The 21,508-nt window shown below is 42.3% G+C and overlaps 1 protein-coding gene across 1 annotated transcript; it reads right to left on the reverse strand.

Moving 5' to 3' along the window:
- Positions 1–5,451: 5,451 nt before the first annotated feature.
- LOC139625014 (CD276 antigen-like) lies at positions 5,452–19,626 on the reverse strand. Its single transcript, XM_071484539.1, has 8 exons — positions 19,480–19,626; positions 16,495–16,726; positions 10,701–11,057; positions 9,452–9,736; positions 9,028–9,354; positions 8,215–8,322; positions 7,427–7,489; positions 5,452–6,984 (listed from the first exon to the last, which is right to left on the reverse strand). The coding sequence occupies exons 2-8, from the start codon at positions 16,562–16,564 to the stop codon at positions 6,887–6,889; spliced, it is 1,308 nt and encodes a 435-aa protein (XP_071340640.1). The 5' UTR covers positions 16,565–16,726; positions 19,480–19,626; the 3' UTR covers positions 5,452–6,886.
- Positions 19,627–21,508: the final 1,882 nt, after the last annotated feature.

The raw sequence follows: 21,508 nt of genomic DNA on the forward strand, positions 1-21,508 counted from the left end.
CAAAACCACCAAAACCTTGACCGCTGCCATCCTCTCGTTATATTTCCTCTGTCAGTGCTGTGGTGTAGAATGAAGAATTTATGTAAATCTACAAGAGGTATGACACACCAGACCAGCCAGTCGAACTGCATAGTCTGAGCAGCTAAAAGGGTGTGTGGCTATTTTTGAGTTTCAGGGAGTGTGTGTGTGTGTGTGTGTGTGTGTGTGTGTGGGTGGGTGTGTGTAAAGTAAAGGTCGACCATGGACTGTTCTAGGTTACACATTAACACAAAAAAATCTGTAACTTTGAGCAGCATGTTGTTACTGAAAAGAAAGATATTCAGTAAAAAAAATGACAAACTATTTGATTTATCCTTTTAATGGAACAGTATATTTCAGAATCACCAACCAATACAACCAGTGAGTAACATTAGCCACAGTTTTATTAATAGAAATTATTCATGCTCATGAGCACCACGGGGGGGGGGGGGGGGGGGGGGGGGGGGGGGGGGTATATTTAGCTCGGCTAGTGAAGGCCCCTTTCTTTCCATCTGTCCATTCACTCAAGGTAAAATACTCCATTACATTACTAAAAACCCTACTCAAGTGCGTAATCATGAAAAAGTCAAAGTATTTGTTGTATAGAAAAACTGTCTATTCTGGCATATATATTATTATATTTGCGTGATGTGTTTTATGGATGTATATTTAGAGCCAGTCTAAAGTCTAAACCTCTCTGCATTTAGTGAATCCTAAAAGGAGAAAGCAGGAATAAGTGGCTAACCTGTGACCTTTGTAATATGGAGTACAGGAGTAATTTAACAAGCTTTGGTCCCCTTTCAGTTTCTTGAATCACCTCCATGTAGTCTCTACCCAGAGGCAGATAAAGTGAACATTATTTACTCTTGCATTACTAGAGATTTTTGGAACTACAGTTCACATGATGCTCTGGGGGAAGTACACCACTGCCATGAATTGAGTGAACCTAATCATTGGCGAAAATTTTCTTTTGTCTTTTTTTTTTTTTTTTCAATTCAATTCAATTCAATTTTATTTGTATAGCGCCAAATCATAATATACATTATCTCAAGGCACTTTACAGGGTAAGGTCAAGACCTTACTTTGTTACAGAGAAAAACCCAACAGTTCCCACAACGAGCAAGCGCTTGGCGACAGGGGGGAGGAAAAACTCCCTTTTAACAGGAAGAAACCTCCAACAGAACCGGGCTCAGGGTGGGGGGGTCTGCCTCGACCGGTGGGGTTTAGGGGAAGATAGAAAGAGGGGGAGGGGGAGGAGAGGGGAGAGAAGAGAGAGAGAGAGAGACCAGGAACAGCTGTGTCGGTAATGGCGTTATTAATAATAATGACAGGTAATAGTAATAGTAAAGATGAGTAGTGGTGGATCTGGATCCTGCTGCTCCCGAGGCAGAGATACCTGCAGAATGAGGACAGAGAGAGGGAGAGAGAGGAGAAGCACAAAACTACGGGAGAGAAAAAAAAAAAAACAAAGTTAATGGCATGAAGTCATTGAGAGAGAGCGGGGGAGAGAGACAGAAATAGGGAGAGAGCGCCCAGTGAATCATGGGAATCCCCCAGCAGTTTAGCTCTATAGCAGCATAGCTAAGGGATGGGTCAGGACATACCCGAGCCAGCCCTAACTATAAGCTTTACTAAACAAGACAGTTTTAAGCCTGATCTTAAAGGTAGAGAGGGTGTCTGCCTCCCGAACCCACACTGGGAGCTGGTTCCACAGGAGAGGAGCCTGATAGCTGAAGGCTCTGCCCCCCGTTCTATTCTTACTAACTCTGGGAACCACAAGTTGACCTGCATTTAGAGAGCGAAGTGTCCTATTGGGAAAATAGGGAACTATAAGCTCTCCAAGGTACGATGGTGCCTGACCATTAATGGCTTTGTAGGTGAGGAGGAGGATTTTAAATTCGATTCTGGATTTTACAGGGAGCCAATGCAGAGAGGCTAACACAGGAGAGACGTGATCTCGTTTCCTCGTTCCTGTCAGTACTCGTGCTGCCGCATTCTGGATCAATTGGAGGCTTTTTACTGAATTTTTGGGACATCCTGACAATAAAGAGTTACAGTAGTCCAGTCTTGAGGTAACAAATGCATGAACTAGTTTTTCAGCATCCTTTAGACATAGAATGGGTCTGATTTTAGCAATATTGCGCAGGTGGAAGAAGGCTGTCCTAGAGACTTGCTTTATATGTGAAGTAAAGGACAAGTCCTGGTCAAAAATGACACCAAGGTTTCTGACTGTAGCACTGGAGGCCAAGGTGATGTCATCCAGAGTCAGTATATTATCACATAGTGTATCTCTGAGGTGTTTTGGGCCAATTACAATAACTTCAGTTTTGTCTGAATTTAAGAGTAAGAAATTACTGGTCATCCAGATTTTTATGTCCTTAAGACAGACCTGAAGCTTGGCTACCTGGTTAGTCTCACCTGGCTTCATGGATAAGTACAGCTGGGTGTCATCTGCGTAACAATGGAAATTCATCTGGTGCCTCCTAATAATGTTTCCCAGAGGAAGCATATATAGACTGAAGAGCATTGGTCCTAGCACAGAACCTTGTGGAACTCCATGACTGACTTCTGTGATGATAGAGGAGTCATTGTTAACATGAACAAACTGGAGTCTATCTGACAGATATGACTTAAACCAGCTTAGTGCGGTTCCTTTGATGCCGACCATATGTTCTAGTCTCTGTAATAAAATCTTATGATCGATGGTGTCAAATGCGGCACTAAGATCTAGTAGGACAAGTATAGAGACAAGTCCATTGTCTGAGGCTATGAGGAGATCATTGGTAACCTTAACCAGAGCTGTTTCTGTGCTATGATGGACTCTAAAACCTGACTGAAAATCTTCAAACAAACCATTCCTGTGCAAGTAATCACATAACTGGCTTGCAACGACCCTCTCAAGGATTTTGGAGATAAAGGGGAGGTTGGATATAGGTCTATAATTGGCTAAAACATGAGGATCAAGAGTAGGCTTTTTAAGTAGAGGTTTAATTACTGCAACTTTAAAAGCCTGCGGTACATAACCAGTTGATAAAGATAAGTTAATCAGACTTAATATAGAGGTGTCAAGTAAAGGAAAAACCTCTTTGAACAACCTTGTTGGAATGGGGTCAAGAAGACAGGATGATGGTTTAGATAAATAAACTGTTGAAGTGAGCTCAGGGAGATGTACAGGAGAGAAACAGTCAAAATATAAGCCAGTTACAGTTGACTCTGAGGCTGCTGAACTGGACAGTACATCTGAACCAGCTGTGGGGAGGAGATGGTGAATTTTTTCTCTAACAGAGACAATTTTATCTGTAAAGAAGCTCATGAAGTCATTACAACTGAGGGCTAAAGGTATAGATGGGTCAACAGAGCTGTGGCTGTCTGTCAGCCTGGCTACAGTGCTGAACAGAAACCTGGGATTGTTCTTGTTTTCTTCTATCAATGATGAATAATAGGATGTTCTGGCTTTACGGAGACTTTTTTTATACGCCAACAGGCTGTCTTTCCAAGCCTTTAAAGATTCATCCAGGTTAGTAGAACGCCACCTTCTTTCTAGCTTCCTTGAATTTTGCTTTAAAGCTCGTGTTTCTGAGTTGTACCATGGAGCTAGCCTTCTCTGACTCACTACCTTCTTCCTCAGAGGGGCCAGAGTATCTAGAGTTGCACGCAGTGAGGCTACAGTCCTGTCAACAAAATCATCAACCTGTGTGGCTGTGAAGTTAAGAGAGCTGTTCCCTACTGCATTGATACATGGCAGTGGGCTAAGTACTGATGGGATCCTTTCTTTAAATTTGCTAATGGTATTGTCAGAGAGACACCTGCTGTAATGGATTTTTTCCCCAGATGCTGTGTAGTCCATGACTGAAAACTCAAATGTTAACAGAGAATGGTCAGATAAAAGAGGGTTTCTGGGAGAAACTGTTAGGTATTCAATGTCAATCCCATAAGTCAGAACCAGATCAAGGGTATGATTAAAAGAGTGAGTGGGTTCATTAACATGCTGAGAGAAGCCAATTGAGTCTAATAATGAATTAAATGCATGACTCAGGCTGTCACTTTCAACATCTACATGAATGTTAAAATCACCCACTATGATAACTTTATCTGTGCTGAGAACTAACTCAGATAAAAACTCTGAGAACTCAGATAAGAACTCAGAGTAAGGAGCAGGAGGACGATATACAGTAACTAGAAGGACTGGTTTTTGTGTCTTCCAGTTTGGGTGAGACAGACTAAGAATAAGGCTTTCAAATGAATTATGATTAACCTTATGCTTGGGATTCATTAATAAATTGGAGTGATAGATGGCTGCCACCCCTCGGCCTGTGCTTTGAGGGATATGAACGTTAACATGAGTGGGGGGTGTTGATTCATTTAAACTAACATATTCATCCTGCTGCAGCCAGGTTTCAGTCAGACAGAGCAGATCAATGTGATGATCAGTTATCAGATCATTGACTAGTAGAGATTTAGATGAGAGTGATCTGATATTCAATAATCCACATTTAATTTTCCTGTTATTTGGTTCTGGAATAACAGTTGTGCTAATTTTTATTAGGTTTTCATGTCTAACTCCTCTGTTCACTTTTGATTTATTATATTTAAATGTAGGTGGTGGGGGGACAGACACAGTTTGTAGGGGGTGAATGGCAGCGACTGCTCTAAGAGAGGCGCAGAGCAGAGAGTCAGACTGCGACTCTGCCTCCTGGTCTCAACTCTGGTTTGTCATGGCTTTGGCTTTCTAATAAACTCAGTGAAGTTTCTAGATAAGAGCGCAGCTCCATCCAGCGTGGGATGTATGCCGTCTCGTCTAATCAGACCAGGTCTTCCCCAGAAAGTCTGCCAGTTATCAACAAAGCCCACATGGTTGGCGGAACACCACCTCGATAACCAGCGGCTGAACGATGACAAGCGGCTGTACATGTCATCGCTGGTCATCGCTGGTCAGGTCTTATGCCTATATCTTATATGTTTTGGAAAATTGGCACCATTAAAAGTTGCCGAATCAGCCGTTAGCAGTTCCTGTTTGCAGGGAACCAGTGGATTTACAGACAACTGTCAGTGGATTAATGCAATTCTGAAGAAAACTTAAAAACACGACGATTCTCAGGCAAGTTCTGCAGTGATAATGAGCGTCTTTCCCCCCTGTGGTTTCTTAGCGGATTTGAGGACATTTATTCATCAGAGATATTTATATCCTCAGAAACATCAACTGTCACATGGATTCTAAAAATGTTCAGGTCACATTTGACACATGATGCTATTATTGACGCAATTGTGGAAGTTGCATGTGCTATTTGTGAGTTAGCTGATATTTCTCATTTTAAAAGTTTGCAGGACACAACATGTCTTCCTGCTTCTCATTCTGCACTGTGATGCTAAAACATTTAACATTTGCCCTCAGATTAAAAACAAGCAGAGCAACAGACCCACAGGCTCAGAGGGTTCAGTGATTAGTCTTTTTAATGACATTACATTAATTATGACACATTTGTGAAAGAGGTCAGGTATAATTCATGAAACGTGATGCCCCAGTGTGGCAGTGCTGAAAGATTAACTACATGAATCTGTCAGTGTTTGACAGCAGGTTAAAGTTTTACTCTGAACGTCAAAACGAAAGTCTGCATTGTTCAGTCACAATCAGTTCACAGTCCCATTCATTTCTGTGATCCATGAAAACAATTCCCGGAAGCCTGACCTTTTGCAGCAGGACAATGTTTGCAGCAGTTGAGAACATGAGATCAGACTTTCCAACAGCTGAACCCAAACTGTCCCAGAAGGAATCGACCCAGACTCAATAGAAAAGATTTCACCTTAAAAACATCTTAAAATTCACACAGGTTTTTTTTTTTTTTTTCGGCCTGCTGAGTTCAGAGGCTTGATGATGCAAATTTCTCAGTCTCACAGAAGATTGCAGATGATCCTTGGCATTCTTCAAATGCCCTTTATTTTGAAAAAAATAGTTCCAGGAAGTAATGAAGTAATTCCTGCCTGAAACTGTGTCAGACATAATGTTAATGTTACAGCAGTGAGCATAACAACAAATATTCACCTCCTACATGACACACCCCGTCCACTCCAGTCTGGCTGAGAGTGTGGCCATGCCAGCCTTTCAAACCGTGAAATTTCGCAATCAATTAAATTCCTGTCAGTTGAATCCCTGTGATGAATGGATCTACTCACCATTCCACCAACATTATCTGGCAGCTCTGTGAATCTGACAGTGACTGACATAATTAGACGATAGACGCAACGTCACCAAGCGTCTACAACCAGGTATTCCTCAAAGTCGCTGAGTTATTCCACCACACCGCCTTCGAGTAGCAAGTAGCAGCCACAGGGTTTGTTTCGATGGCTGGGTGAACCACTTGACCAACGCAAACTTCTGATGGTTCTCAGAAAGTACTGCCCCCTGAGGAGGGACTTCCTAAGGTTCCTTAGTTCCTTAAAGGTTTCCAGGGCCCCTGAAAAAGCTCCTCTGACCGAACCTGCCTTTTTTGGTTCAGCAGGAAGCGTCTTTAAGTTTCTTAATAAAAAAACATTTCCCCCCAAAAAGGTTTCAGAGCGACACTGTCTTGGTTCAGAACCCTTCATGAAGACGTTGAGTGCCTTTGCTACACGTCGGCGTGAAAAACAAAAGGTTATCAGGGTTTCCTCTAAAATCCAAAGGCACCAAGACGAGCGACGCTCAAATGTGTTGTGTCAAAGTTGTCATTTGAAAGTCTCTTGTATAATTCAGTGAAAATCATTTGTTTAAAAAAAAGCTCTTGAAGAAAGTCTCTGTTTCTAAGAAGTTCTCAGTTCCTCTTCAGTGTGTAGCTGTGCGTGTGTGTGTTTGTTAGTATTGTGTTAGTTCAGTTGTAGCCGGGTTCGTTTGTCGTCAGGTTAACTGAGAGCTGGTGTGGAGGCCTGATTGTCCGTTAGTGCCGCCGACGCTCAAAGGCCTGCTCTCGTTCAGGTTACTGTCTGCTGCCGGGTCTGAAAGGAAGAGACAGAAGAAGAGAAAGATGCTTTCTTAATGAGAGAAATGATAAAGATACACGTTTTTATTAATGATTTGTTTACAACTGGGACTCCTCCTGTGGACGTGGAAGCTGCTGCATAAACAAATGTATGAACATGATAATAATAATAATATAAAATGTCTTTTAAAGAAGTCTGTAAAACAAATTATTATTTTTGACAAATACTGCACGTTAATAAACATTTAAAATGTCCTTATAGCTTCTTACAGCTACATTAAAGTGTGTTGTACCTGCTAAATATAACTTTTAAGGGAGCATGAACCTTAGTTTGAGAGCCACTGATCTAATAATGCAAGAGTTGTGAAGCAGGACCACACAGTAGCAGGTGTTTCTTATTTTAAGTTATTCTCTGGCTCCATCTAGTGTTTAATGCATGTCATATTTTACTGTTGTACCTTTGACTAAGTGCAGCTCTGTCACCTCCTCAGGGTCGTTCCTGGGCTTCTGTCCAGTGCTTCCTAGGACGAGAGGAAAGAGACATAATGTGTGTGAGAATGAGACGCAATAAATCAGCACTGAATACTGAATTTGAAAGCACCTGTACCTGCCCTGATGCACATAAACTAATCCAAATTGTTGCTTTATTGTTTTTCTTGCTCTTATTTAACAGTCCACATCTGCTTCTCCCTCTGCCTACATTTCCAAGAATACATCAGGATATCAGCGGGAGTCTGTGGATACTCATATTTCCACATGTTTTCCCACAATATAAATATTTGTAATTAATGAAAAGAAAGAGTATAATTGTGTAGAACAGATGCAGAATTTGGATACGAACAAAAAGCAAGTGGCATCCAGATTTTCTTCATTTTCACAATGTTTTCTGATATCTTATCGTACACACTCAGGTTTTTAATACAGAAATGCACATTTTCTCCACAAAGAACTGAAGAGACCTATGTGTATTTTTGATATATTTTTAATATATAAACCAGTGGTTCCAGACTTGAAGGTTGCAAGAAAATGCATTATTTTATCACCGTCTCATGTCTTCTACCTAACTAACTAACTATTCCTATCTCCTGGAATTTCAAATAAAGATATTTATATAAAGTGTATAAATGGTGATGAAACGATTTCAGATTTTAGTTTGGATCTGAGTATGTGGATGCAGATGGTGCATTTTGCTGTATGTCTTCAGTCCAGTCAAGCCTTGTCCACGTTTCCTGGTGTTCATCTTTACCTTTCAGCTTCAGGTAGGCCAATATTCCCACCGCAGCAAGAACCAGCCCTGTGACCACCAGACCGACAATCCACCAGTGAGACGGCCCCTCTGATGTGAGTCGCTGACCTGCACAAAGGACACAAATACACACACTTTTTAAAATGTGCAACAATAAACAGTTTTTTTATTTTATTTGCTTCTACTCTTATTTTAGTGCTTGTGCTGCAACCTATGCATTTTCTATACTCAGAGGACCATAATGGTGGTTCTGCATATTTGTGTCCATCCATGACAAATAACAGATTTTATATTAATCCTCACCATCATATGAAGTTTTGAATGTTTTTCTTGGTACCTTTAAATTAATTTTGCCAGGATCATTCAGAGGAGAGAGGAGCCTTTAACATCCTCCTGACTAGCGACCTCTTGTGGCTGTTTGAATAATGACTGTACTCTCTGTAATGTGATGCTGTGTTACTGTGGCACAGCCTCTTACAGAGCAGGCCTGGGTGGGTGGTTTGGTTTGACCGCAACACAAAAATGACAATAAAACTAAACCAAACAAAACCTTAAACATAGAGACGTCACATGGGACGTTTCCACATCTGAAGCACGAAATGCTTTAAAGACAGACTGGCTGTAAAGACTCACTCAAGCATCAAATGCACTATTTCCTTATCTTTGAGTAATAATTGCTAAAAACCAATGTCCAGCTGTTTAAATGGGAATAATAAAAATTTGGAATAACACCAGATTTATCCTTTGAGGTTTCCTAGCATTAATCTGAATGTTGCCTTTGGTTCACAACTGTGACTGTGTTCGTGACCTTACCGACAGGATTGTCAATGGTGACATCGGTGTGCTCAGTGTGCGTTTTGTATGGCATCGAGAACATGCAGGTGTAGCTGCCCGCGTGCTCCGGGTGCTTGGGGTCCATCAGTCGCAGAGAACCGTCTCCAAACGGGACCCTGAAGCCATCCAGCTCCACGTGTTTGTCCCATGGCGGCGTGGCGACGCTGTGCCCCGACCGACTGTCGTAGGTGAGGATGTGGGAGGGGTCCTCGCCATTGGAGAAGCTCCACTCGAGGGAGGGGTTGTTCAGGTAAGGAGGGGCAGAGCAGGGGATGGTCAGATCTCTCCCTTGAGTTCCTCTTATTTCTACCAGAGAGGGAGGAGTTGTAGAATTGTTTAAACACATAGAGGACGATCAGGTCTGTCAACACATAAAACACCAGAGCTGTAATTCTCTTATTACCTCTTTCCCTGAGCGAGGCAGTCCAGGGAGGACTGCCGTAGGGGGTTGTGACCTTACAGATGTAGATGAGGTTAGGTTGACCGTTCAGTAATTTGAGGCGGCTGTCGAGGTTGAACAGTCCCTGTTTGTTGGACAGCACGCGCGTGACCGGGCGGAGGTCCTCGAAGGTGGGCGGCTCGGTCATCCAGGTTACACGAGGAGCCGGGAAGACATCACGTACGGTACATTTCATCTCCTCATAGCCGCTCAGCCTCGACAGCTCCAGAGACAAGCCTTGGATGGGTGCTGCAAACACACACATACACACACAGCATGCTCAAATGCTTCCCAGCAGCCCCTGATGATAGACTCCAAAGGCCAGAGCCCAATATAGCCTGGTAGTGATATCATTCTTATGCAGATAACATTTGAAACCTCTTAACACAATACGGTACCACCACACAGTTTATACAGAACTCACAGATTGGAAACACATCCTCCTGCTCTTTAAAACACAAACTCACAAACTGAGGAGTTTAATCGACATGTTTACAATGACCGCGTTTTCTTTAATGTCAGATTTACTATAGTGTAAGTGCAAAGTAACTGTATCTGTCAGATAAATGTAGTGGAGTAAAACCAACCAGTCCTCCAACCTGAACAACCAACAACCCTCTGATACGACTCATAGGACTGTTTCTGAGAGCGGCATCCCTGCCTTCGTTACCATGGTTCCTACAATAATGTTTATAGCTTTGTTAGGTTTAGGCACTAAAACTACATGGTTATGTTTAGGAAAATATCATGATTTGGGTTAAAATAAGTACTTCCTCAACATTAGAAGATCTTTGTTGTCATGGTTACAATAATAAAAACAAACGGTGATTGATAATAGAAACAACATAAACTGCTCCTGTCACATTGGAATCGAACACCGCTCTCCTGGGTCATATTGATCCATCCACCCCAACCTCCTCCTCACGTGGACTTTGTCGCTCTATAAACTACGTCACCGCACTTTTCCCTTTGCTCCTGTCATCATTACGATGACCACTAGATGTCGCCTAGCAACAGAACCTAACTGTGGGTCATAATAACCTGCTGACAGACGACCTGTGGGCTCGTTTGTTACAGGACAGTCTCAGCTATATGAATTATGAAGACTCTTGTGCAGCCACTGATAATGATGGAGCTAAATATTAAAATATCTTTGTGGCTTAAAGGAAAATTCTGCTGTTGCTGGTAAATATGACTGTAAATATGAACTCACCTTCCACCTTCAAGATAACTTTTGCATTGTGTTCGCCGTTCGATGTGTGCACGTGACACCTGTACGTGCCTCTGTCCTTGAGGCCACTGCTCCTCAGGATCATGGTGGCGTTGCCACTGGACACAAGGTGTGGGAAAATAGATGCACGCCCAGCGAGCTGCTTCTGGTCAGAGTGCTCCTCGCTGCTGCTGCTGTCGCCATCGTCGTCGTCGTCGTCATCATCATCATCATCGTCGTTCTGTTCAAACTTGTACACCACCACATCCTGTCTGAACCACTCGATGGTCACCTCGCTGCTGGGCTGGAAGTTGCAGGGGAGCACGCACTCCTCCAAGACAAAGCACGTCACGGTGACGACTGAAGCGTGAACACAAGGACACAAGGAGATATCACACTGAGGGTTGATTTTCTTTGGTGTCAAGCCGGGCTATAAACCAATATACTGTACATCAATAGTGTCATGTTAATCTAGATTATCTCAGATAATTGTTGAATTTTGTTCTTGTTTTTTTCCAATTTTTACATCAGGGATTCACGTTTCCCTGTGACTATGGAAACAGTGATGAGCTCCTGTTATGGGTCTCCCAGTGCAGAGTGATTCAAACGGCTCCATGCTTGCAGGTTGACACTGCACTGCATGGTGCAAAGTCAAGCGAAGCCCAAACTTCAGTGCAGCATGTATCTACAATAGTCAAGCAAAGCCCAAACACATGCAAGTTCAGGTGTGGACATCCAGTGTTTGAGTTGGGTGGTAAGCAAAACCAGGGTCCTTGTCTTGTCGACCCCTAACACAGCTGGGAAATGGAACCTGAACTTGGTGAAGGAACTGGAGCCAGTTCAGGAGGTGAGGCCCTGGAACCAAACTCCTGGTCAGGCTCTGGACTGTATTTCTGAAGCTGACCAGAGTCAAAGGCCCTGAGGACACAACAAAAATCGCCCTGTTTAAAAGATAAACTGCATTGTTGGGACATGTTGCTTCAGGTACAGGTGAGACAAGGAATATGATCCAGGAAGTCGTAGGTGAATGTGTTGAAAGGTGTATCTGACACCAAAACACTGCACACCAGCTCAGACTGTAAACTTGTGATTTGTGAAATTGGGGTATTGAAATAAAAGTTGACGTCACAGATTTATCACAATAGGAACTATCTTATCTTTTGTTGTGGAGATTGTGAGGTAAGTAACCTGGTGCTTACGTCATGAAGTAATCTACCACATATGTGCACTTGTACATATTTGATTGACCAACACTGAGCCTTCACCGGATGACGTTGCATCAGAGTGAAACTTGATCCTGGTTCAACTTTTTTACCAGACCCCACCCGAACCTTGTGTTGCCACCACCACTGCATCAATGGACTGGTTCCTTTCAAATGAACTTTTTCACGCAGGGCTGCAGTCTTTCTGATAGTGTCCCTTGGGGCATCAATTTGCTTTTGGGCCCATATATACCCCGCCCAACACCTCCTGCCTTCAGTGCAGCATGTATTCACAACAGCCTTCATATGGCAGCTTTTTTGCATGACTAGAGACCTAGAAACCAATCAACACTCTAATGCTGGAACAAAACCACCTGCCCCCTGCATCTCCTTGAGGCACGGCCACAGGATTAATGCAGAACCCACCTGATGATGCCAGTAATGTCCTTCACTGATCATGGAGCCTCTTACAGCAGACACACCTTGCACAACAAAGTTGTTGAGTGGGCATCAAACTTGCAGGTTTTTTAATGTGAGAAGCTGCTGCCTATCAGATATCAACATGTCTCTGCTGATACCTAATTACCGTTGTGTTTTGTTGTTTCCTTTAGTCAGTTCAGATTACATCCCAACAAACAACTCTGCAGTTTTCTCAGAAGAAACCTGTTATTTTGTTTCCACGACATTGTCCTCACCTGGTTAAACAGGCTCAAATAAAGGAGGACAAACTTGGACGGCAACGTGCATTTCTAAAGCGAAAGAGAAAGTCATTGTGGGAAGAAAAACACCTTTGCTTTTGAGATAAAACATGCCAGAGTTCTTTTGAATTATCACAAAAATAAAAACCAGAGGATGGTAAGTAAATATTTGACAAAGACGCAGGAGAAAGAGGCTTTTCAGAAGTGGAAAACAATCCTAAACAAACCCTCCTACTGCAAGTTGTCCTGCATGAATCATCCTGTGACTAAACTGATATGTTAGAGGGATGTTTTAGATGTGTTTTATCCCACAGTGTGAGATCACACAAACCAAATTAAATGTGGATATCTCATCTGAAACAGGGGCCATGCACACTGAACACGTCTGATGTGGCTACAGGGGGAATTTCTCCTTATTCACCCCTGAGTTCCCTTTATTGCCACACATGCAGGGTGGAGGTGGGTTATTCATCTGGGCAGTGATGAGTCGATTGCAGCAACGTTCACCACATGAATTACACAGATCAGGAAATCAGACCTTATTGTTGGGAAACACAAACAGCCACATCACATCATGAGAAGCAGTCAGCCAGTTTGATTGGTGAGATACCTGTGTCATGATGGGACTGACACCCAAACAAAAGCCCTCAGGCTGCATCGAGTGCTGCTTTATAGTTCATCAGAATAGTAATGGTGCAGATGCCAATATCGGTCGCTTGTCTGAGCTTGTGTGTCACGTACTGAATCAGAGGTGTGTTCATTCCCGTGGCAGATTGGACTGAGGAAACATTTCTGATTGTTGAGCTGTTTCAAGGCAGAAAAAATCTCCCTGGTTAATTTAAATGGCAGTGAGAGGAGCCTGAATATACATGCACATAAATTAAAACTTTTTTTAAAGGCCTTACATTGGCTGTAAGACTGGGAATCTTCTGCTTTTTTTTTCTTACTGCCAACAAACCCTATGAAGGGTCAGTCATCTCTTAATATTTTCTGACTTCCCTACTGTGTCTGTGGCTCTCAGCTCTGAGCATCGGTTCCTACTCAAGACACATTAAAAAATAATTTAAAAAAAGTCTCAGTAGTTTCCTTAAAACAGCTCGAAATAGTGCATTTGTTGGGGACTATTTTCGGCGGCAGATTAATCCACATTCAGGGCTGTAGTGAGTGTTTGTGGCAGCAGGATGGTGTGTGTGGGACTGAGTCTAAATAAACTGCAGTGTGTGTGTTCATGGTGATGACAGAACCCATCAGTGCCACAGTGTGGGTCACTGCTGTGTTTTTAATAGTTTCTGTAAACAATGGCGCTCTGTGGCTCAGAGGAATAAGATCTATGAGGCTTTAAATACACAACTCAGCAGGAGACAATAAGAAAAGAAAAGAATAAACTCAGCCCCATCAGTCATGTTGGATCTTAGCAAAATGTTCTAGTTTGTTTTTTTAATTTCAAACCGGGCAAGATTTTCCCACAGTCATCGTTACCTTCCTGACTCACCTGTCCCTTTGTACTTATGACAACATAACAACTTTTTGCTACCTGTCGAAGGCAGAACACCTGCTGTGACATCTCTAACCGGGGCGTTGACTGTGTGCAACAGGCCTCTGTAATCCCACTGATCATTCCTGCCTCTGCAGAAACTCTGATCCCTAGAAATGTTTTAAAGCTCGGGTCCTGAATTCCACACACCTGCATTACATCTCCACAGAAAACCACTTCAGTCCGTCCACCCACCACCTACCTCCCGTTTCTCTGACAGGGCGACCGTTTGAAGACGTGCAAAGTAAAACTGGAATCAGATCACAAAGTGTCGGATTATCATTTGTGTGTCTTTGTGCGTGTTTGTGGGTGCGTGACAGCCACCGGCTTGACGACAGATGACTGACTGCAGGGATTAATCGTTACTTTATCTCCTGAGTGGTTCTTTCAGCACCTTCCCTCCTCTGTCCTTGCTGACTGTAAATCAGTGTTGACAGCAGCAGAGCAGTGACTCAGACCTCTGGCTCACACCTGTACGACCCACCTGTTTACCTGTGGAGTGACGTCGAGGTATCGCACTCGGCTCCTGTCACACGGCGCCGTGACATTTCACGCCCTTGTGTGAAGTGTTGTGGTTTGTGCTGCAGCAGTTTACTGAGCAAACATGGCTTCTTCAAGGAGGCCGACAAAGTGTGAAACATTAACTTCACACATGCCGTTATTTAATAAAATAATCAGTCTGATCATTTAAGTGGTAGCTGAGCAGATGAATTCTTTCTCTGTGGAGATAAATCCATCTTCAACTCTCTTGCATTTTCCATCAGGACATGTTTTTATGTGGAAAGCATCGTTCTGAAGCCACATGTCAGCACATGTCAGTGTTCACATTGTGTTTGTTGTGTGGTGTGGAGATACGAGCGTGTAAATCCATGCTTAGCCTCGGAAACCAAATATCTCTTTGTAAGCATTTTCTGGAGCTTTGAACCACAAACCACAGTCTTTGTTAGTAGATGGAGTTTGCGTAGATGTCATGCAGAGCAACAGTAGCTTCAGAAACAGCCAGCGAGTTCAAATTAATGTCAAATACATTCTGATAGATTTCTGGGGGTTGTTTGGTTTTGTGTTTCCAGCTGTTTTTAGACGTAGAAGCTCTGATAGACTCACTGTTTACTACCCGCTCAGCAGCAAACAGACATTTAGCATTTAGCAGCTAAAGAGCCAGATATTTCCCTCAGGAGCTGGTGGAGAGCGAAACAAAAAAACAGCTTTAAACCTGCAGGTTTGTGAAAAAGCATCTGTCACATGATGCCTGTAAGTCAAAACATCTCCATCCAGATGTTTTTATGCACCTTCTTCTGCAGCATGTTGACACCTGACTGGAGAATTAACCCCTTCAGCTGTTTATCTGGATGAACCAACTCCTGATACGCAAAAGCCACAACAGCCTCTGGCCATTTGTGTTGTGGCTTCTGCATTGAGTTGACCTGTCTGGGCCACCGTAGGAAAGTACATCCAATTAAATTCTATACTTAAGTGCAATTTTGAAATACTTTATACTTCAGCTTCAGTACATTTACCTGAGTTATTGTTGTTACTTTACACATGAAAGATTTATTATTGTAAATGAAAATGCACATAAAGTAATTAAAACTTGCTCCAATATTAAAAAGCTGCTTTACATATTAATGTATCAATGATAATAAAATAATCCTGTAATAATACGTCTCCACGACTGCTCTGCTTTATGAGTACTTTGTGTTATAGAGGATGACAACAGGCTGTCTCCATGACAACTAATCAAACTCTGTCCCCTGATAAAGATGCAGCTGAAAGCTCTGGACAAAAGCCTTAAATTTGACCATGAGTGTTTTCAAGCATTTCATTTTTTCTGTCTGGATTTTGTTTCATAAAATCTGTTCTGAACCTGCATCCCTTTTTTGACGTGCAGGGCTGCACGTGTTTTTTTAGAGGGGTGTGTGTTTACCCATAATGCCCTTCTCTGCATCTATTCTACGTTTCTTCACCCGAGTAGGAATCCAGCTTTATCTCAGATGTGCATCACACAGCAGTGAGTGACACTGAGCGTCTGTGTCCACAGATGTTATGAATAAAGCTGCTGAGTCAAATATTATCTCAGCTGTGAGGAATGATGGTCAGAACGGTGAAAATTATTTTCCCTTCACTTCAGCTGCTCTGTCACTTTCTGCGGTCGCACGGTTTCCATCCTGACGTCAGATTTTAATTCAGGGAGAAAGTTTGGGCGTGACATCTGACTAATTCTGGAAACTTCTCTATTGCAGAAAGAAGAAAAAAAATCTTGCAATGTCACAACTTTAAGATTCACTTTTTTTTCTCTGTGTATCAGGTTCTGCAGAGAAAGGGATCAGCTGAGGCTGCTGCACAAAGAGGCGCTTGTGTCCTACCTGGGGCTTTGTCCTGTGTGGTGAAGCTGATCCAGAGGAGGAAACAGGCCCAGGTGTGTATCGCTGACATGATTTCCTTTCAGCTGGACGCATTTAAAACACACACACATGCACACACTTCAATGATGCAGCCAGGCCTTCAGTCCATAATTCTTCCACCGTGGCGATTTCACAGAAGAGTTTCCAGGCTTTTTCTTTTTTTTCTTTTGCAGCAGGTTTTCCTTGGATCTCTCTAGGTGGTTTGGCAACACACACACACACACACACACACACACACACACACGCATACAGAGACAAGGAAAAAAGAAGAGAAAAAGCATGATTAGAGACACATTCCTGATGATTTGGACACAGGAAGTTGAAACAGTACGTGACAGAACATGTGCAGGTTTCTGAGGAGAGCTTGAGTCAGGTTTGATCCTTTGATGAGCAAGAAGGATTTGGCTGCCTTCAGTCTCAAACCCTCCTTTTCATCACCAAAAAAAAAAAAAGAAGCAAAATAAAAGTGAGATTTGCAGCTGGAGCCCTGCAGCCTTTCACCCTCCACAACCTCTGAAAACTGACGACTGTTTCTTTTCCTCTCTGTCGTTTCTTCTTCTTCTCATCCTCCGTATTGAGCCCTTTGGTTTTATCTCTCGAGTGGACTCGATAAGTGAAAAAGGAAGAGGACGCGTCTGTTGTTCATGCACAATAAAACCCTCTCTTGTTATCTTGACACCATCGTCACGCTCTAAAACAAACACAGGTGAAGTCAGTACTTCACATCAAAGAGTGTGAGGAACCGTGAGGATTCCTGCTGCTGATAAATCGCTCAGTCACTCAGATTTAAAGGTGAGGGAAGTTTCCTGGAGCACGTTTGATGAGTAGATTGAGGATATTCTGCTCGAGTGGTGTGACGTTTGCGGGGTGGAGCGTGCAGCTGGTGTCATTGTCACAGTGTGGACGTGTTTATGTTGAGTCCTTCCTGCATTAGAGCTGAAGACAATCACCTCTTTACGTCTCATTGAGTACAAAAGAAGTACATTATCTCATATTTACTGCTGATGCCTTCCTGTTGGCTGAAGAAGAAGAGCATCAGCTGGATCCTTTCCAAAGAATCCTTCTTGGAAACAGTGAAAGTGCAGCAAGCAAAGACTAAATGACTGATGACTTCTGTCTTTGCTTTGAGGCCTGAAAAAAAAAAGGCCAAACATTTGAAATGCACCACAAACGTCTCGGGTAAATGTATCAGCGCAAATGTCCAAGATTCAGCAGAAAACCAATATGAAATCAATAAATTATTCTAATTCTAAATGAGTTAACATTTAACAGAGGGAACGCCTCCTCACATCAGCCAGGAAACTGAGAACATCTTAAACTTCTACAGAGTGAAATAAAAAAGGCACATTTCCTCAAAACCACATTCAGTGTTTTCAATAGAATATAGAATAAAATAGAATAAATAAAACACACAATTCAACAATAATTAAACAAGATTTGTGCAGGAACGCTCACTCTGCAGCTTCTAAAACATGCAGCAATCCCTCATAATCTTTTTCTATATTAATGATCAATATCTTTTGAACATTAACAATAACTCTTTGGCCTCAGCTGCTTTACATTAACAGGTATGTAGCTACAAATAACACGAACAAAAGTAAAGTACGAGGAAAAGGCAGCAACATTGTGCAGGAACACACTTTCCTGACTGTGCTGCCTCTAAAATAAACAGTTAAACTTCTTATTCCTCTATTAATAACACTTTTATTAACTTTTATTAATTATTAAGACTAAGTTTTTTATCTCATTAGTCTCAGATGATCTGAAACTCATCGTGTTTTATATTAAAATGGAAACAACACACTGCACTAAACTGCCTCTAAAACACACAGTGATGTATCGTAGTGATCTACCTCTGTGTCGTTGACACCTATATTAGATATTAACTTTTATTAGACACTAATTACAACTCTGTGACCTCAGGTGATGTTTCATCTTATCTTAAACTCACGTTGAAATGCACAGAGAGAGGCGCACATTAAACAAAACACAAGACACTGACTGAATGGAAATCTGAGCAGAAACACACCACAGTAATGAAAACTCTCTCCCGTCAGGCACAGGCCAAGTGAATCTCAAACTCAGTGTCCTTACATCAACAGTGAGAAACATGTATGAATGAATATAAATCAATATAATAAATGTATTCAGGAACACTCCACACTCATTCTGCTGCTTCCAAGACAAACAGTAAGTATTTTTAGTGTCTTATTAAAGGTTTATTGACGTTAATAAAACACTACCAACTTCTCTCTGACCTCAGGTTCTCTCCCAGCTTATCTCTAACTCACTGATTTACATTAACATGCACACAGTGATAATTAATCAATGAAAATGTGCAGAGACTCACTGCACTCACTCCGCTGCCTCGAAAACACACCACGTCCTCATCTATAACCAGAGTCAGGGAAAAAGACCTGCCTGCTCAAATCAATAATCCAAAATCAATTAGATTCTTGCTGTTGAGACCCTCTGACCTCAGGTGAACTCCCAGCTGATCCCAAAAACAGCAGCCCCTCCCCGAAGCAGCCTTCATCACAGACCCCAGTCACTTAAATCTGTGTCTGCACAGAAGATTTTTTTTTTTCTGGACGTTTCTGTGCAGTTTAGAGCTCAACACTGTGGAAACTGCTCTTATTAAACACTTTTTTTTGAGTAGTTAACACAAAAACATCATCTTAATTTCTCATCAACAGTTTATTTATTATTAACGTTATTATTTAGTTTAGTTGTAGTTCCAGCATCCTGCAGAAATCAACTACAGAAAAGACTCTTTGTACTCACAGAAGATCCTGGACATCAGCAGTAAAAACCTCAATTACTGCACAAAGTCAACTTTTTATAGACCCGTGGTATCACGTAGAGAAATGAAATCACTGCCATGTGTCAGAGATTTCCCAGGAAATGTGTGTGAAAGCTGAGAAAACAAAATAAAAACCAACTTACAGTGACTCAGCTGGAGCTCCGGCTCCGATGAAATCCCAGAGAAAGAGGAAGGAGTGAGGAGCCAAGTCTGCTGCCTCTGAGAGTGAGTGTTAGCTTGACTGGATCAACAGGTTATTTAGAGAATAGGCAGCACACACACACACACACACACACACACACTTTCTCACTCTCTCACACACATTTCACCGTTCGCGAGGCACCAGGGGAGGGTCACATACACACCCTCTGACATGGGCGGAGTTTGGATGTCATAAACACACACACACACACAGACACACACAGACACACACAGGACCCTCGGTCAGAGTCAGTGTTTCCTCTGCAGCAGCAGCAAATGTCAGTGGGGTTTGTTTTCAGGCTGCCGAGTGGTTTTAGTGCAAGCTGTGTCCCATGTGCTGTGTCCTATATGTCAAAGAGGCTGTGAAACACCTGCTCACACACACACACACACACACACTGAGCTCACATGTAGAATATCAGCTGAAACAAGTTGTGTCAGATGAGGCACGGTTTTAAAGTCAGGAGATGGAGTTTGCTTCCTGTTTCCTCTCTGTCATCATTAACTTTTATTTGAAACAGGAAGTTGCTGTGACCACATCACAGTTACTCACATCCACACCTGGAGGCCGGATACCAATACAACCAGTCTGACCTTCACCAGCTGGAGGCCAAAGGTGAGGTACTGAAGGAGGAACCAGTGCTGCTCTTTTACTTTAACCTTTTACCTCTTAGAGCATAATTAGGAAAATCTGTGAGAAGACTGAAGGAGCTCGTCAAGTAGGAGCCGCACTGTCAACAATCAGATGAACAAAAATCATGATTTGCTTGTTTCCTCTGTTGTTCTTGTTGTTTTAAACAGTGATGATAGTGAAAAAGTGATGAACAGTGCAGAGATTTAAAAAAAAAGACGAGACTGGATTAAACAACCACTGAGGAAAGTCCTACATTCCAATGATTTGTTGTAATTTAATTGATGTAAATTAGTTTGGGAAGATGAGGTTTGAATTGGCCCAAATATAGGACGACCCTGACGCTGAGACAACCTCCACTCCTCCAACATCTGTTTTTGATGACTTTGACTTAAACACTGGTTTCCCGTAGATCCGGGAGGAAGAGAGTCCTCCTCAGAGTCCTCCAGACTTTCTGTGATATGTAAAACCCACATTTGTGGAGCTCGTCGCTCACAGACTGAGTGTCTCTCCTGTGTCAGCGTCAAAACCATTCCCCCTGACCGTTTGCATTTCTCAGTCTTTTTGAGCTCATCCTCTGTGACAGCTGTCATTCTTGGCTTTTTGACAGATTTTCTCTCTGGGTCGTTTCTGCAGTAAAGACGCCGCAGACGCTGCGAACGCCTTTGTTTTCTTTAGAGCAGAAAAACATGTTACGCAGGTCTTTAGAAACTTCACCCGGGCTAATGAAACAGTTTTAAGGCCGACTGACGCTGAAAGACCCACTATAACAAGAATGAAAACACTTGCTAGCCTAGCAACACTGACGCTACAAACAACCCATAATGCAACACTCTGTAGAAGTAAACTGATACTCTCTACTCTGAATTATCTTGTCCTCAAATAAAAGACAATCACCACTTTTTCAAAATTAATTCCCATTAAAAAATATCTTCTTATATTCAAACCAATGCAGAAACTTAAAACACGACCCATGTTTTTGTTTCCCTCCAGTGGTTTGACCTTTCACCTCGCTGCGGTGATGTTGGAGTGTACTCCAGGGTGTGATCGTACACCGTGATGTCACTGTGATTAATCTTTTAAAACATCTTCTGTGGACTCGAGTTTGAAATTGTAAAATTTGTGAAAGATTGTGACAGAGATATTACTCATGTTGAGAGAGATCGCCTCATTTCACAACACGATTTAAAGCTGCAAAGGAGGAAACCCCTCAGTTTCCCAAAATCCACGTCAAACATGAACGCAACACTAAAAAAGCTCTGTAATTTATTCACACAACAACTCTTCTGGTCAAACTGATCCTTTTACTGCAGATGTTATTGTGTGTGTGTGTGTGTGTG

This window comes from Trachinotus anak, unplaced genomic scaffold (assembly GCF_046630095.1).
Source record: "Trachinotus anak isolate AG129_WGS33_773 ecotype Australia unplaced genomic scaffold, CSIRO_AGI_Tana_v1 ptg000009l, whole genome shotgun sequence".
Taxonomy (NCBI): domain Eukaryota; kingdom Metazoa; phylum Chordata; class Actinopteri; order Carangiformes; family Carangidae; genus Trachinotus; species Trachinotus anak.